Source organism: Felis catus, chromosome B3 (assembly GCF_018350175.1).
Source record: "Felis catus isolate Fca126 chromosome B3, F.catus_Fca126_mat1.0, whole genome shotgun sequence".
Classification (NCBI taxonomy): Eukaryota; Metazoa; Chordata; class Mammalia; order Carnivora; family Felidae; genus Felis; species Felis catus.
Window position 1 is genome coordinate 59522658 of NC_058373.1, and position 18731 is coordinate 59541388.

The 18731-nt window shown below is 36.8% G+C and overlaps 1 protein-coding gene across 7 annotated transcripts in view; it reads right to left on the bottom strand.

Moving 5' to 3' along the window:
- The window catches only part of WDR76 (WD repeat domain 76), a 64528-nt gene that overhangs the window by 15139 nt on the left and 30658 nt on the right, over positions 1-18731 (bottom strand). For 6 of the 7 annotated variants that reach the window (XM_019832542.2, XM_045059415.1, XM_045059414.1 and 3 more), the window contains 2 exons: positions 7897-7923; positions 5514-5672 (listed from right to left, as the gene is read on the bottom strand). In XM_019832542.2, the coding sequence (XP_019688101.2) occupies positions 5514-5672; positions 7897-7923 (186 nt within the window). The remainder of the gene's footprint in view (positions 1-5513; positions 5673-7896; positions 7924-18731) is intronic. The other variant, XM_019832541.3, reaches the window with a different exon arrangement.

Sequence of the window (18731 nt, forward strand, 5' to 3'; positions counted from 1 at the left end):
TCTTAAATAGACTTCAACTTAATTTGACCTTGCAGGTGTTAGACTGGCCTCCCTACAATAATTACTTTAAACGTAAATGTTCTAAATGCTCCAATCAAAAGACACAGGGTAACTGAATGGATAAAAAAAAAAAAAAAAAAAAAAAAAGAAAGAAAACAAGACCCATCTATATGCTGCCTACAAGAGATTCATTTCAGACGTAAGGACACATACAGACTAAAAGTGAAGGAATGGCAAAAGACATTCCATGCAAATGGAAAAGGGGAAAAAGAACCAGTGCAGCAATACTTCCAGCAGACAAAATAGACTTTAAAACAAAGACTGTGGGGTGCCTGGGTGGCTCAGTCAGTTGAGCATCCAACTCTAGATTTTGGCTCAGGTTGAGATCCACACTGAGTATGGAGTCTGCTTAGGATTCTCTCTTTCCCTCTCCCTCTGCCTCTCTCCCCCACTCACATGCTCTCTCTCAAAAACAAAAACAAAATATTGTTACAAGAGACAAAGAAGGGCATAATGACAAAGGGATCAATCCAACAAAAGAATGTAACAATCATAAATATCTATGTACCCAACACTGGAGCACCTAAACACAAAGCAAATGTCAACACACATAAAAGGAGAATGCTCAGCAATATAGTAATAGTAGGAGACTTTTTAACACCCCCACTTTACACCAATGGATAAATCATCCAGGTAGAAAATCAATAAAGAAACTGTGTCTTGGAACTGTACAATAGACCAGACTGACTTCACAGATGTACACAAAACACTTTCTCTAAAACCAACAGAATACAGATTTTTTTCAAGTACACATGCAATATTCTCCAGGATAAATCATGTTGAGACACAAGACTCGATAAATGTAAGAAAACTGAAATATCAAGCATTTTTTCTGACATTATGAAACTATTAATTATCAGAAAAAAAAACTAGAAAGAACACAAACACATAAAAGCTAAATAACATGCTACTAAGCAATCAATGGATCAATGAAGAAATCAAAGAGGAAGTAAAACACACATGGAAACAAATGAAAATGAAAAAACAATAATGCATTATCTCTGGGATACAGCAAAAGCTGTTCTAGGGGGGAAATTTATAGCACTACAGGCCTACCTTAAACAAGAAAAACCTTGAATAAACAACCTAACCTTATTCCTAAAGGAACTAGAAAAAGACGACACACAAAGCCAAAGCCTAAAGCTAGTAAAAGGAAGAAGATAAAAAAGACCAGAAGGGAAATAAATGAATACACGCTTAAAAAAAAAAACAACAAAAAAAAAAACAAAAAAAAAAAACAGAAAAGATCAATAAAGCCAAGAGATGGTTCTTTGAAAAGATATATAAATCTGATAAACCTTTAGCCTGACTCATCAAGAGAAAAAGGGAGGACTCAAATAAATAAAACCAGAAATAAAAAAAAAGTAACAACAGACACCACAGAAATACAAATAATTGTAAGAGACTACAAAAAACTGTATGCCAAAATATCAGACGACTTAGAAGAAATGACTAAATTCCTAGAAACATAATTTTCCTAAACTGAATCAGGAAGAAACAGAAAATCTGAACAAACCAATTACTAGTAACAAAATTGAATTAGTAATCAAAAAACTCAACAAACAAAAGTTCAGGACCAGATGGATTTACAGATGAATTCTACCCTTTATTTTTTTTAATGTTTATTTATTTCTTTTGAGAGAGAGCATGCATGCACATGCACAAGTTGGGGAAGGGCAGAGAGAGAGAACCCCAAGCAGGCTATGTGCTATCAGTGCAAAGCCTGACGCAGGGCTCAATCTCACCAACCATGAGGTCATGACTTGAGCCAAAATCAAGAGACAGATATTTAACTGACTGAGCCACCAGGCACCCCTGAATTCCACCAAACATTTAAAGAAAAGTTAATACCTAATCTCCTCAAACTGTGCTAAAACAGAAGAGGAAGGAAAGCTTCCAAATACATTCTACAAGGCCAGCAAAACCAAAGCACTACAGAAAGAAAACAGTAGGCCAGTATTCCTGATGAACACAGATACAAAGAGCCCTCAACACAACAGTAGTATACCATATTAAACAGTACATTAAAAGGATTATTTACCACAATCAAATGGGATTTATTCTGGGGATGCAAGGATGGTTCACTGTCTGCAAACCAATCAACATGATACACAGTAATAAAATAAAGGATAAAAAATCATATCATCTCAATAGATGCAGAAAAAGCATTTTATAAAATTTAACATCCATTCATGATAAAAATTCTCAACTAAGTGGGTTTAGAGGGAACATACCTCACCACAATAAAGCCTATATATAGCAAACACACACCTAATATCACCCTCAATGGTGAAAAATTGAGTTTTTTCTCTAAGATTAGAAACAAGACAAAGATGTCCACTCTCATCAGTTTTATTCAACATAGTACTTGGAAGTCCTAGCCACAACAAGCAGACAAAAAGAAATAAAAGGCATCCAAATTGGTAAGGAAACCATAAAACTGTCACTGTTTGCACATGGCATGATACTATACATAGAAAACCCTAAATACTCCACCAAAAACTACTAGAAGTACTAAATGAACTCAGGAAAGTTACAGGATGCAAAATTAATATACAGAAATCTGTTGCATTATATTACAACAATAATAACAAAGTAGCAGAAGGAGAAATTAAGAAAATAATTCTATTTGATGCACCTGGGTGGCTTAGTCAGTTAAGTGTCCAACCCTTGATTTTGGCTCAAGGCATGATCTCACAGTTCATAAGTTCGAGCCCTGTGTCGGGCTCTGCACTGACAGTGTGGAGCCTGCGTGGGATTCTCTCTCTCTCCTTGTCTCTCTGCCCCCACCCCCAATGTCTCTCTCTCTCTCTCTCTCTCTCAAATAAATAAAACTGAAAAAAAATGTTTAAAAAGAAAACAAATCCATTTATAGTTACACCAAAAAGAATACTTGGGAATAAATTTAATCAAGGAGGTAAAAGACCTGTACTCTGAAAATTATAAAACAATGATCAAAGATATTGAAGATGACACAAACAAATGGAAAGATACACCATACTCACGGACTGAAAGAACCAATAGTGTTAAAATGTACATACTAACCAAAACAATTTACAGATTCAATGCAATCCCTATCAACATACCAACAGCATTTTTCACACAACTAGAACAAATAATCCTAAAATTTGTAAGGAACCATAAAAGAACCTAAATAGGCAAAGCAATCCTGAGAAAGAACAGATATGGGGGTATCACAATCCCAGATTTCAAAACATATTACAAAGCTCTAATAATCAAAACAGTACGGGACTGAGACAAAAATAGATCCATGGAGCAGAATAGAGCCCAGAAACAAACCCATGCTTACATGATCAATTAGTCTATGACAAAGGAGGCAAAAACACACAATGGGGGAAGACAGTCTCTTCAATAAATGGTGCTGGACAGCTACATGAAAAATAAGAAACTGGACCACTTTCTGACACCATACACAAAAATAAACCCTAAGCGGGGTGCCTGGCTGGCTCAATTGGTAGAGCATACTATGCCTGATCTTGGGGTTATGAGTTCAAGCCCCATATTGGCTGTAGAGCTTACTTTAAAAATTAATTAATTAAAAAGTAATAAACTCAAAATGGATTAAAGACTTAAATGGGAGATTTGAAACCATACAACTAAAAGAAAACACAAGGAAGTAATCTCTTTGACATCAGACTCAGAAACATTTTTCTACATATGTCTCTTACAGTGAGGGAAACAAAATAAAAAATATTAGGACTACATCAAAATAAAAAGCTTTTGTACAGCAAAGGAAATCATCAAAAAAATGAAAAGGCAACCTAACGATTGGAAAAGATATTTGCAAACAGTATACCTGATAAAGTGTTAGTATCCAAATTATATAACAACCCCAAAACTTCCCCAAGTAATCCAATTAAAAATGGGCAGAGGACATGAACAGATACTTTTCTAATGACATGGAGATAGCCAACAGACCCATGAAAAGATGCTCAACATCACTAATTATCAGGGAAATGCAAATCAAAAGCACAATGAGATATCACCTTATACCTGTTAGAATGACTACTATCAAAAATACAAGAAATAACAAGTATTGGCAAGGATGTGGAGAAAAAGGAACCCTTGTGCACTGTTGGTCAGAATAAATTATACAGCCATTGTAGTAAACAGTATGCAGTTTCCTCAAAAAACTACAAATAGAAAAACCCTATGATCCAGTAATCCTACTAGTATTTACCCAAAGAAAATGAAAACACTAATTCAATGGAGTGCCTGAGTGGCTCAGCTGGTTAAGTCAGACTCTTGATTTCAGCTCAGGTCATGATCTTATGGTTCATGAAATCAAGCCCTGCAGCAGGCTCTGCACTGCCAGCACAGAGCCTGCTTGGGATTCTCTCTCCTTCTCTCTCTGCCCTTCCCCAGCTCACACACAGGATGCTCTGTCTCTAAATAAATAAATAAACATTAAAAAAAATTACCACTAATTTGAAAAGATTTACATACCCTTATGTTCATTGCAGCATTATTTATAAAAGTTAAGATATGTAAGCAACCTAAATGTCCATTGATAAATGAACAAAGATGTGGTGAGTGTGTGTATATCCATACACACACACACACACACACACACACACACACACACACACACAAATGGAATATTACTTAGCCATAAAAAAAGAATGAGATCTTGCCATTTGTGACAAGATAGATGGACCTAGAGGATATTATGCTAAGTGAAATAAGTCAGACAAAGAAAGTGTATGATTTAAGTTATACAGCATCTAAAAAACAAATGAACAACAACAACAAAAACCCAGAAACAGACCCAGAGAACAAACTGGTGGTTGTCAGAGGGGTGGGGTGGGTATGAGAGAAAGGCAAAATAAATGAAGAGGAATGGCAGATACAGGCTTCTAGTAATGTAATGAATATGGGAATAAAAACAGATAAAATGTACAGCATAGAGAATATAGTCAATGGTACTGTAATAGCTGTGCAGGCTGACAGATGGTATCTATACTTGTGGTGAGCATAGCATAATGTATACAGTTGTTGAATCACTGTTATACACCTAAAACTAATGTAATATTGTGTGTCAACTATACTTTAATCAAAAAATAATACAAAATAAAATATTTTTGCAAAGATTAAAAAATAATTAAGAGCAAATACTTACGTGCCTGGCTGGATCATCTAACCACTTTATCTAAATTAAATCATTTAACCCTCATGACAATCCTATTAGGTAGGTACTATTACTATCCCATTTCACAACTAAGGAAATTGAGGCACAAAGAAGTTAAAAAAACTTCCAAGGTCATACAAGTAGTAACAGATGGTCTGGGATTCAAACTTAAGCAGTGCAGTTCTAAAATTCCTACTCTGTACCACTTCACCCATTCTGATTGTTATAATAATCATTCATGTGTCATTTCATAAAGAATCCGGAATATTATCTCAAGCCAACATGTAAACACATTAACATTTACCTCTTCAAAAATAGCCCTTGAAAAATCCCCACAGCGTAATGTGCCATCATAGCTCAGTGAGAGTATGTGAGCCGGATTGGCAGGTGAGAAGTAAAGACAGCTAACTGGCTGACTGTGGGGTTGAAAAACATAAATTCCATCTTCTTCAGATTGGTGAGTCTGGAAGAGAGTTGAGGGCAGGGAGATAGACAAAAACTAGTGAAAAGTAGCAACACTTTCTGTCATTAAACTATTTATGTTTGTATTACATTCAGTCTTTTCTTAGTCTATAATTATACCCACCCTCCCATTCAGGAAGTCAGAACTAACAATGTCATATTATCACTAAATTACTTTTTTCTAATTTTTAATCCAACGATATTGTCACATTTATTTTAACCGTTTCCAGCTTTTGCAAACTACTTTTTCATAATGCAGAAGGGAAAAGAATTATAGTTTATTATGACTTTAGTTCATGAAATCTCAAGAAATGAGAAATCTACTCTTTATTTCACATTCAGCATAATTCCCTTCTACTAAAAACAGTATAACTACCATTACTACTTTGTCTCCTCAGTACGCTTCTATATATCATTCTCAGCACAATTTTCACAAGGTTATTTGGTCCTGGCACAAAGTGATAATTTTAAAAATACATTATCCCCTAAATACACCATGAAAATGCATGTATTTCAATTCCACATTAATATTATTACTACTGGGGCTCCTGGGTAGCTCCATCAGTTGAACATCTGACTCTTGATTTCGGCTCAGGTCATGATCCCAGGGTCATGGGATCGAGCGCCACGTGGAACCCTGTGCTAAGTGTGGAGCCTGCTTAAGATTCTCTCTCTGTCTCTGTCTCTCTCTCTCCCTCTGCCCCTCTCCCTGCTTGCTCTCTCTCTCTCTCTCTCTCTCTCTCTCTCTCTCAAAAAAAAAAAAAAGTAATATTATTACTACTTCTAGGGATTATCCTTTTCACAGGTGGATTACCAACTACTAAATCATCACTTCTCAGATCTGGATAAATTATGTTACTATGCCATATGTCATAGTACGAACCAGAGCAACTATCCTCTCCAAATTTGGCTTAATCTGCTCTGAAATATTCAGGCATTTTTGTTTTCTTCTTTTTTTATTTTAAACTTAAAGAATTTTTTAAAAGGAAAGGGAGGGAAAAAATTATAATCACATACACTCCTCCTCCTATCTAGAGTTAACCACTGTTAATATCCTCACATATTTGTTTATAGTGTTTATTTTTAGAACAAAACTCTCCATTGTTATAAATAACAATACAGAAATATAGAAAGACAATAACTATTAAAAATTACTGCAAATCCGGGGCACCTGGGTGGCTCAGTCGGTTAAGCGTCCGACTTCGGCTCAGGTCATGATCTCACGGTTCGTGAGTTCGAGCCCCGCATCGGGCTCTGGGCTGACAGCTCAGAGCCTGGAGCCTGCTTCGGATTCTGTGTCTCCCTCTCTCTCTGCCCCTCCCCTGTTCATGCTCTGTCTCTCTCTGTCTCAAAAATAAATAAAAAACATTAAAAAAATTTAAAAGAAAATTACTGCAAATCCAAAATTAACTAAAATGATCATTAAAATACTAAGCTATCATTACAGATATCTCTGTATGTACTTAGACAAATAGAATGACAGAGAAGAAATTTAGAAAAAAATAAGACCATGCTATATATGCCATTTTTCATAGTATTAAATTAAACTATACTTCAAAGTAATAAAAGAAAATCAGGCTGAAGTAGTTTTTGAACTTCAAGCACAGCTGATCCTTGAACAAGGGGTTAAGAGCACCAACCCACCATGCAGTTGAAAATCCCATGTATAACATGTGACTACCCAAAAACTTAACTACTAATAGCCTACTGTTGACCAAGATCCTCAATAATAACACAGTGAACATATTTTATAGGTTATGCATATTATATGCTGTACTTTTACAATACAGTAAGCTAGAGAAAAGAAATGTTAATAAAATCATAAGGAAAAGAAAATACATTCATAGTACACTTTTTTTCAATCCCACAAGTTTATGTCATGTTTATAAAATAAATCATCTGTCAGTACCTGTCAATATTATCTTATATGATACAAAACACTATAGATATTATATACATATTACTAACATGACATCAAAAATAAAAACATAATATGAAAATGAAATTCATATTTACGTACAGGTACAACAATTCATGCATTGATAATGAAGTGGCAATATGGTTGCTTTCTGGTAGCCTAGTGTAATCAATACAGTTGCTTCACAGTAGCCTAGCCTATACACTAATGGATTAATCCCTATAAAATTTTTATGAGATCCAGTATTACAGTTATATTCACAATGCAATATTGGAAATAGTTAAATTTTTTTAAAAATATCACTTACCTGTTTTAATAAGCTGATATGCAGTTGCTCCAATTACAAGAGAAAAAGGTATACTGTAAGGTAATGTAACTCTTTGAAAGCAAAATTATAAAGAAGCTAACAAATTATTAATTTTATATTAAATAGTACTCACCTTATGCCTATGTAAGGATAGGCTATCAACTTCCATACAAGTCTTGCACATGATGTTCTACACAATGACTACTTAGGTAATGATGATGATAATGACACAAAAATGCTCATATATTTCTTGCTGTACAGTTCAAAGATTTTCACACAAAGAGACATGTATGTATACAACAGGTAAGTTTATTAATTGTACAGTAGGATAATTATTTACTAAGTGGAAGTGGACCATCATAAAGGTCTTCATCTCATCATCTTCACGTTAAATACACTAAGGAGGAAGAGGAGGGGCTCAGGGGTGATAGCAACAGAAGAGGTGGACGAGGTAGTAGAGGTAGAAGGGGAGGCAGGAGAGGCAACACACTGAGTGTAACTTTATGGAATATATCATAACTTCTGTCTGGCTTGTTTTTTCATTTCTCTAAAAAGGTTTCTATATTGTACCAATATTTCTTCCAACATTTGCTTTAGTTACAGTGCCCGTACCATAGAAGGGTCCACATCATAAAAGAAGTCAAAAGCAGTCTTGAACAATTAGAATGCTTCTTCCAGATTGTCTAATGTCAATTTATTTTCTAGCACTGCTTCAATCATCTGGCACTGGTTCAGAAGCATTCCTCTCCATCAAGCACTCTTCTATTAATTCCTCCCATGGGGCATCTATTAGCTGTTGAATTCCTCCAAGATCCACATCCTGAAACCTTTCACACTAACCATCTTTGCCATAACCACAATCTCTGTCATCATTTCCTTGACTGTCTGTCATAAATCCTGTGAAGTCATGTACAACATCTGGACACAGTTTTCTCCAGCAGAAATTTATTCTCTCAGGCTTGACTGTTTTCATGGCTTTTTCCGTCACAATAGTGGCATCTTCAATGGTGTTATCATTCTTGATTTTCAGATGTTTTTTCTGCTGGGGTTCTCTTGGTGGTGTGGACAATCTTTTCTATAGAGTACCATGTGTAATGAGCCTTCAAAGTCCTTAATGACCCCCTGATCTAGAGGCTGAATTAGAGACAATGTTTGGGGGCAACATTTTGATGCCTTGGGTTCTGGGTAGCCAGGGACATTGTCCAACATCGAAAGAACTTTAAAAGGCAGTACCTTACTGGCAAGGTACTTCCTGACCTCAGGGACAAAGCATCGGTGATCCAGAAATGGGCTCTTGTTTCCAGGACCTCCTGTTGTACAGCCAAAAAAACTGGCTGCTGGTATCTATCTTTTCCCCTTGAGGGTGGGGATTAGCAGCTTTATAGAGAACAGCAGTCCTGATCACAATGTATTTGCACAGTAGAGTTAGCCTATTCCTTTGTGCCTTAAATCTGGTGCTCATTTCTCTTTCTTACTAATAAATGTCCTTTGTGGCTTTTTTTTTTTTTCCAGAATGCACTTTCCTCTGCATTAGAAACCAGTTCAGGCAGATATTCTTTCTCAGTATTTTTCTTAATGGTCTCTGGGAACTTGTCTTCAGTCTCGGATCAGCGGAAGCTACTTCTCCTGTTATTCTAACATTTTTAAAGCCAAACTTCTTTCTAAAATTATCAAACCATCCTTTGCTGGCATTAAATTCTCCAGATTTCTATCTTTCACCTTCCATTTACTTTGCCATATGATGACTTCAATTTTCCTCGAGTCATATCAGTCTACAGGTATGCATTTCTTAGAGCAATCCTACACCCACATAAAAGCTGCATCTTCAGATAAAAAGGTATTTTGCAAAAAGTACAAGGTTTTCACACTTGCTGGAATAGCTGCAGTAACAGCTTTACAATTTTTTTCTTTTTCTTTTTTTTTTTTTTTTTTTTTTTTTACAACAGTCCTTATACTAGATTCATTTATCTTGAAATGCTGGGCAACTGCAGCTGCAGACCTCCATCTACAGTATTTATCAAGCAATTCAACTTTTTCCTGTACTCTCCTGAATATTCCCCGATTCTTGGGAGCACTTTCCAGAATCACTAGTGGTGCTTTGTAGGAGTCCTATGCTGTTTTTCAAGGTGTACAGTATTGCACTAAACACAGTGAAAAATATGCAAGAACTCCAAGAGATCACTTTTTACTATGATACACAATTAGAAAGATAAAATGTTCACATGGAGATGATTAGCATTTTAACTAGATACTTGCTATAATTAAACTCACAATAGCAATAGGATAGCTAGGAAATCATTATTAGAGTAGTACAGTAGTACAGCAGTTAATTTTCCGCAGTTACTATTTAATACCACATCTTTATGTTTGTTTACATTTCTCTCGACTGTGAATGGCACCACATATGGTCTGTAAGTGTTGAAGTTTTAGTAAATTTTAACTTCTTATACTACATTTGTGTATATTTTATAGTAGTAAGTGATAAAATAGACTAGTATCTACATATATGTTATACATTCATGACATACCTTTTTCTTTATCTTTTCAATATTTCTAAGCTATGTGGTTCATCTGAAAGTTTTTTCAAGTTATCGCAAATCTCCAAAAAAATTTCAATATATTTGCTGAAAAAAAATCCATGTGTAAGTGGACCCACACAGTTCAAACTGTGTTAAGGGTCAAATGTATTTCTTTACAGGTGCTATTTCCTAAAAAGGACAAAGTAGAGGCGTTTGGGTGGCTCAGTCAGTTAAGCGTCTTTTTTAATTTTTTAAATATTTATTTAGAGAGATCACAAGTGGGGGAGGGGAAGAGAGAAGGAGAGACAGAATCCCAAGCAGCCTCCACAGCATCAGCGCAGAGCCCAATGCAGGGCTTGAACTCACCGACAGTGAGATCATGACCTGGGCTGAGATCAAGAGTCAGACATTTAACCAACTGTGCCACCTAGGCACCCCAGGCATCCAGCTCTTTGATTTTGACTCAAGTCATGAGATTAAGCCCCATGTGGGTCTCCATGCTGGGTGTAGAGCCCACTTGAGATTCTCTCTTTCCCGCTCTCTAGCCCTCACTTTCTTTCTTTTTTTTTTTTTAAAGAGGTGGGGGAGTATAAAACATGAAGCAGGAGTAGTCATTATGCTTTCTTATTTTTTCAACTATGTCTCAATTTTAGATATTTTCTATTGATTGAGAGCATTATTTTCATCCCTTCTCCAATCTCCCCTGTCTCCATGTCTATATTATATACTATTATTTTTATTTTGTCCAGGTTGATAACATTTATATCCAGTTCTATAAACATAATTTGTATAGCTGTTTAAGATTAGTTCTGCATTTAAATGGATTCAATGCTCATCACCAATTCTTTTGTGAAACTTCTCTGTTCCTGAATTTTTTAATCCTGATTTACTCTTAATTGGCTAAGACTTACTATGAAGTGGGTTTTTTTCCAGATGAACTCCCAGGTCTTGAATTTCTTGAGTTTTTTCACATGTGAGAATACCTACCAGCTGCCTTTAATTAGAACAATTATCTTGGGCTGCTAAGTATTCCAGGCCACACTTCCTTCCCTCAGAACCTTGTAGACATTACATGAAATGTTGCTGTAGAAAACAGAAAAGCTAGCCTTCTCCCCTTGAATATAATTTTTCTGCCTAAAGAATTCTTTACCCTCTATGTTCCAAGTTTTCCTAAAACATGGTATAACATTCAATCTGCCAACTCAATTCTCTTTTCAGAAGAATTCTCTTTGGGGGCGCCTGGGTGGCTCAGTTGGTTCAGCATCCGACTTCCGCTCGGGTCACGATCTCACAGCTTGTGAGTTCGAGCCTGCATGGGGCTCTGTGGTGACAGCTCAGAGCCTGGAGCCTGCTTCAGATTCTGTGCCTCCTTCTCTCTCTGCCCCAACCCACTCACTTTCTATCTCTGTCTCTCTCAAAAATAATAAACATTTAAAAAAAATTTTAAAAAGAAGAACTCTCTTTGAATATATTTGCTGTTTCACTGTTGGGTCATCTTTGATGGTCTTCCCTTACCACTGGCTTGTCTGTGATTACCTCAAGTCTTTAATGTCTACAATTTTCAATGATGTCTATTCTGTTCCTTGCTTTTGTCTAATTTATTAGTTTCACTGATCTTCAGTTTGTTTCCTTAGTTCTGCAGTATCCTTTTCCATCTCATTCTGCTGTTTTATCATCTTATCTTTAAGTATTATTTTACCAAATAATATTGTTATTAACTTGCTCCATAGCAGCACTGTCCAAAAAGAGCTTTCTAATAAGATAACAAAAATGTTATATGTATGCACTATCAACATAGTATCCACTAGCCATGTATGGCTATTAGGCACTTGAAACAAGCCTAGTGTAACTGAAGAACTGAATTTTCTATTTTAATTGATTTAAATGTAAATAGTCTCTTAGGACCTGTAGCTACTATACAAAACAGTACAGTTCCACAATTCAGAGAAACTGAAGAGAATTTTCTTTCTTGCATTGAATTATGTTTTTCTTCTAGACCTGTCTTTGCATGCTAGGTTCTTTTGTTGTTTTTGCAGTAGTGTTTGTCTAGTTGTCATATCATTTCTTTTCATTTTCATCATGCTTGAATTGCTCTGTCCATGTTAGATGCTCTGATATAACATATTGACTCTTCCTCCCAGTATCTGATCAGTTCATTTTTTCCTCAGAAAAAGACAGGCTTTTCTGTAGCCAACAGGAAGACAGAGGTGGATAGTTGGTTTCAGCTGAAAGAATATGCAATATTTGTTGGAATTCCTAGACTGTAATAGACTTTTGTCCATTATTCTATATATGATTTAGGGGCTCCTGGGTGGCTCAGTCAGTTAAGCATCCAACTCTTGGTTTCAGCTCAGCTCATCATCTCCCAGTTCATGGGTTTGAAGCCCCATGTCAGGCTCTGCGTGGACAGCTGCAGAGCCTGCTTGGGATTCTCTGCCTCCTCTCTGCCCCTCCCCTACTGTCTATCTCTCCCTCTAAAAAATGAATAAATAAGTATTAATAAGGGGGTGCCTGGGTGGCTCAGTCGGTTAAGCATCTGACTGTTAGTTTTAGCTCAGGCCATGATCTCATGGTTCATGAGTTTGAGCCCTGCATCAGGCTCTATGCCGGCAGTGCAGAGCCTGCTTTGGATTCTTTCTCTCTCCCTCTCTGTCTGCCCCTCTCTCTCTCTCCCTCTCTCTCTCTCAAATAAATACTTAAAAACAATTTTTTTTAACATTTATAAGGATTTATACCACCTACCTGGCAGATTTAGTAGTAGCTTATACTACTCCCACAGACCAAGAAAATTTCCTTCATAGAGAATTAGTCCTACTATTAACAAACTTCCCCTGTTTTCTCCCCTTTCCCCTCAGCAGCCATGTCCCTATTTCTCACTCAAAGGAGGAAAACTCTAAATACCCACTCAATGTGTTCTCTCTAGTTTTGACAACATAGGTGAAAATCATCAGGGTTTGGTCAGTTACCAATATGGATTTTGGCTGTTAAGGCAAGGTAGAAACTAAATCATGCTGTGCCCCACCCCCAGCTGAGCTACAGAATTTCTGTCCTTGATGGCTAGTTTTTGAAGTGCACAGCATAAGTTATACTTCTTCCTTATTGCTGTAAGATTTTTTTAAAACTGATTTGACTGCTTTTTGCTCATTCTTTGGGAAATTCCAATTGCCCATTTTAATCTGAATATACCAGGTTAAAAGTGCTTTTAGGGGTGCCTGACTGGATCAGTCAACGGAGCACACAACTCTTAGTCTCAGGGTTGTGACTTCGAGCCCCATGCTGAGTATGGAGATTACTTAAAAATAAAATATTAAAAAAAAAGAGTGCTTCGGGGCGCCTGGGTGGCTCAGTCAGTTAAGCGTCCGACTTCGGCTCAGGTCACGATCTCGCGGTCCTTGAGTTCGAGCCCCACGTCAGGCTCTGGGCTGATGGCTCAGAGCCTGGAGCCTGCTTCTGATTCTGTGTCTTCCTCTCTCTCTGCCCGCCCCCCCCCCCCGTTCATGCTCTGTCTCTCTCTGTCCCCAAAATAAATAAACGTTAAAAAAAATTAAAAAAAAAAAAAAAGAGTGCTTCTAACTACTTTAAACCTAATTGAACACAGGGCCAGTTTGTTTTGAGCCTAGAAATGACTATCTGTGTACACTGAATTGGAATAGGAAAATTGGAAGTACAAATACCAATTCAGACCAGTATGGTAATTCTAAAACAGGACATGGGGCCCTGGCCCAACATAATGGCAGTAAGGATGGAAAGGGGCAAAAGCATTAAAGGACTTTATTAGACACAAGGAACGAGTGAGGACCCAGCTTAAAACTCTTCAATGGCTTCCTATTGCTTTTAGGATAAAAACCAAAATTCTTGGGGTGCCTGGGTGGATCAGTCAGTTAAGCATCCGACTCTTAAATTTGGCTCAGGTCATGATCTCATGGTTCATGAGTTCATAGGATCAAGCCCTGTCTGAGGCTCTGTGCTGACAGTGTAGAGCCTGACTGGGATTCTCTCTCTCTCAAAACAAGTAAATAAACTTAAAAAAAATCTTATTCAAAGATAGAGATAGAGATAGAGATAGAGATAGAGATAGAGATAGAGATAGAGATATATAGATCTGGTCTCTACCCACCTCCACAGCTTCATCCTATTCCACTCATCCCTTGTGTCTATTCCTTTGCTATCTATGCTCCAGCTACACAAGCAATTTTTCAGGTCTTTAAAAGTATCAGATAGGCCTCCTCCTGCTGCAGGTCCTTGACATGCTGTTCCCTTGTCTGAAATATTCTTTCCCTTTTCTTTACTTGGTCTATTGCTACTTAGCTTTCAAATCTCATCTCAATTCTCAGTTCCTCAGGGAAGGTTTCTTTCCCTGATCCTCCACATTAGGCCAGCCCCCTGTCATTAACACTACTTTCCTTCAGTCCATTAAACACACTATATAATTCATTCCACTTATCAAATATGTAATTACATATTGGCCATTATTTCATTAATGCTGCATTTGCCACTAAATTCTAAACTGTAAGAGGGCAGAGACAATTTTTGCTCACAAATATCTAATATCTGGGGAATCATTAGAATATTACTCAGCACAAAATAATAAATGTGGAAACAATGAATAAATGGGTGAATGGGTAACTGAATAAACGGTAACAACTTTTCATTCTAGATGCAACTAGGAATCTGAAAGAAAGTTAAGAGGAAAAACAGGGGGTGTCAAGGCAATTCAATAGGGAAAGGATAGTCTTTTCAATAAATGACAACTGGATATTCATATCCAAAAAAGTAAACTTGGGCCCTTACCTCACACCATATATAAAAAATAACTCAAATATCATCTCACGCCAGTCAGAGTGGCTAAAATGAGCAAATCAGGAGACTAGAGATGCTAGAGAGAATGTGGAGAAATGGGAACCCTTTTGCACTGTTGGGAATGCAAACTGGTGCAACCACTCTGGAAAACAGTGTGGAGGTTCCTCAAAAAATTAAAAATAGATCTACCCTATGACCCAGCAATAGCACTGCTAGGAATTTACCCAAGGGATATAGGAGTGCTGATGCACAGGGGCACTTGTACCCCAATGTTTACAGCAGCACTTTCAACAATAGCCAAATTATGGAAAGAGCCTAAATGTCCATCAACTGATGAATGGATAAAGAAGTTGTGGTTTATATATACAATGGAATACTACTTGGCAATGAGAAAGAATGAAATATGGCCTTTTGTAGCAACGTGGATGGAACTGGAGAGTGTTATGCTAAGTGAAATAAGTCATACAGACAAAGACAGATACCATATGTTTTCACTCTTATGTGGATCCTGAGAAACTTAACAGAAGACCATGGGGGAGGGGAAGGGGAAAAAAAGAGTTACAGAGAGGGAAGGAGGAAAACCATAAGAGACTCTTAAAAAGTGAGAATAAACTGAGGGTTGATGGGGGGTGGGAGGGAGGGGACAGTGGGTGATGGGCATTGAGGAGGGCACCTGTTGGGATGAGCTGGGTGTTGTATGGAAACCAATTTGACAATAAATTTCATATTAAAAAAAAAAAGAACTCAAGATGAATCACCAAACTAAATGTGAAAGCACAGACTATACAATTTTTAGAAAAAAACAGGAAAAACTCTTTAAGGCTTGAAGCTAGAGAAAGATTTCTTAAATATGACACCAAAAGCACAATCCATTTAAAATTTTTCGTAAACTGGGTATCATCTTTTGCACTTCAAAAGACAGCATAAAGGAAATGAAGAAAAGCCAAAAACTACCAGAAATATTTGCAAAACACATCTGATAAAGAATTTGTATCTAAAATTTACAAACTCATAATTCAATAAGACAAACAACCTAATAAAACATTAATAAAAGGGACACCTGGGTGGCTCAGTCGGTTAAGTGTCCACTTCAGCTCAGGTCATGATCTCATGGTTCGTGGATTCAAGCCCCAAGTCAGGCTTTGTGCTGACAGCTCAGAGCCTGGAGCTTGCTTTGGATTCTCTCTCTCTCTCTCTCTCTCTCTCTCTGCGCCTCTCCCCCGCTCACACTCTGTCTCTGTCTCTCTCTCAAAAATAAACATTAAAAAAATCTTTTCAATTGATAAAAGATTTGAATAGCCGTTTTATCAAAGATATCCAAACGGCATGAAAAGAGGTTCAGCATTAGTCATTAGTCATATGCATCAAAACCACAATGAGATACCACTTCACACCCACCAGAAAGGCTACAATCAAAATGACATAAAATAATAAACATTGCTGAGCATGGGGGGAAATTGGAACCCTCATATTGCTGGTGGGAATACAAAATGATACAATCGTTTGGAAAGAAGTTTGGTAGTTCCTCAAAATGTTAACTAGTTGCCATATGACCCAGAACTCTGCCCCTGGATATCTACCCAAGAGAAATTAAAACACATTTCCAAACAAAAATGTGTACACAAATGTTTATACTAGCATTATTCAGAATAGCCAAAAAGTGGAAACAACCCAAATGTCTATCAAGTGATAAAATGAATCAACAAAATGTCGTATAGTCAAACAATGGAGTATTGTTCAACAATTAAAAAAGAATGAAATACTGATACATACCAAAACATAAATGAACCTTGAAAACATTATGCTAAGAGAAAAAAATCAACATAAAAGACCACATATTGTATGATTCTATTTATATGATATGTCCAAAAAGGTCAAATTTAAGAAGATGTCCCTGGGTATAAGGGTAATTAACTGGGGGATTAAATGTAATTAGCCAATAGGAATCTTCTAGGAAAGACAAAAATGTTTTAAGGCTGGAGGGTGAAGTTACACAACTCACTAAACCTATTAAAAATCACTGGGTTAGGGGCACCTGGGTGGCTCCATTGGTTAAGCATGACTTTGGCTCTGGTCATGATCTCACAGTTCGTGGGTTCAAACCCTACAGCAGGCTCTGTGCTGACAGCTCAGAGCCTGGAGCCTGCTTCGGATTCTGTATCTCCCTCTCTCTCTGCTCTTCCCCTACTTGTGCCCTGTCTCCCACTCTCTAAAAAATATCTATTAAAACATTTTTTTTAAATCATTAAGTTGTACTTTGAAATATGTGAATTTTGTAATATCTAAATTACACTTTGATAAAGTTAATTTTTTTTAAAAATTAGAGAGTTGGGGCATGAGCACAGGGCAGCAAAAGTACTAGGTTTTAGACTTGCTCAAGCTGTTAATGTGACACAGCCAAAGATGTGGGAAATTTAGAAAGTTGTTAAGGATACCAGACTATACGGGGCACCTGTGTGGCTCAGTCGGTTAAGTGTCTGACTTCAGCTCAGGTCATGATCTCAGGGCTTGTAGGTTCAAGCCCCATGATGGGCTCTGTGCTGATAGACCAGAGCCTGGAGCCTGCTTCAGATTCTGTGTCTCCCTCTCTCTCTGCCCCTCCCTTGCTCTCTCTCTCTCTCTCTCTCTCTCTCTCTCTCTCTCTCTCAAAAATAAACATTAAAAAAAAAAAAAAGATACCGGACTATAGAGACATAGTAATACAGATTTTGAAGTCACCAGGAAAGACATGACAAAGGGACTTTTCTACATATCTTCAACTCTGTACAGATTGATCTACCCTGAAAAGATCTTCACTTGACTATACTAATTCTCTATTTTTCCTTTTCAAAGTTCTTCTACCAATGGTATTTATCCACTGTTTTCATTTCTTCCACTACCCCATTATTTTTTATTCTCTCAAAGTCTGTGTTCCTTACCTCTTTGTTGAAGCTACTCTCTCAACTCACTAATGGTACCCCATTTTCAAAACCAATGGCCTTTTCTCTGCTTTCATTCTTTTTAACTTCTCTACAAGAAGCCCTGTCAAACTCCAATCCTTAAAACTCATCTCTTAGCTTGTACAACCTTATACTATTCTTAGTCCTCTTCCCACTTCTTTTCTATTTCATTTACCAGATACTTTTACCTCCTACCCTCACTCACACCTTATCAAAATAAGGAAGAACCTTTTCTCCCAAAACAAGAGAGAACTTGGTTTTTATTTCTCTCTTCTTCTCACAAAATCTGTTAAGAAACAGGTCTTTGTTCTACTTTCCCAATTAAAAAATAAATTCAGAGAATGTTAACTTGGCTTTTCTCAATTTTGTAACTATCAAAAGCAATTCATGCAGAATTATACGTACAATGAGTGGAATTCAGTATCTGTTTGTGACTCATAAAAAAATGAATGGGATCATCCTAAGCATATCCTGAAAAGATACTTTTTCCCACTTGGAAACTGTATTTTAAACCTAAGTATAAAACTAAGAACTTTGTATGATTTTTTCATATATACATTTAAAGTTGTAACAGAGT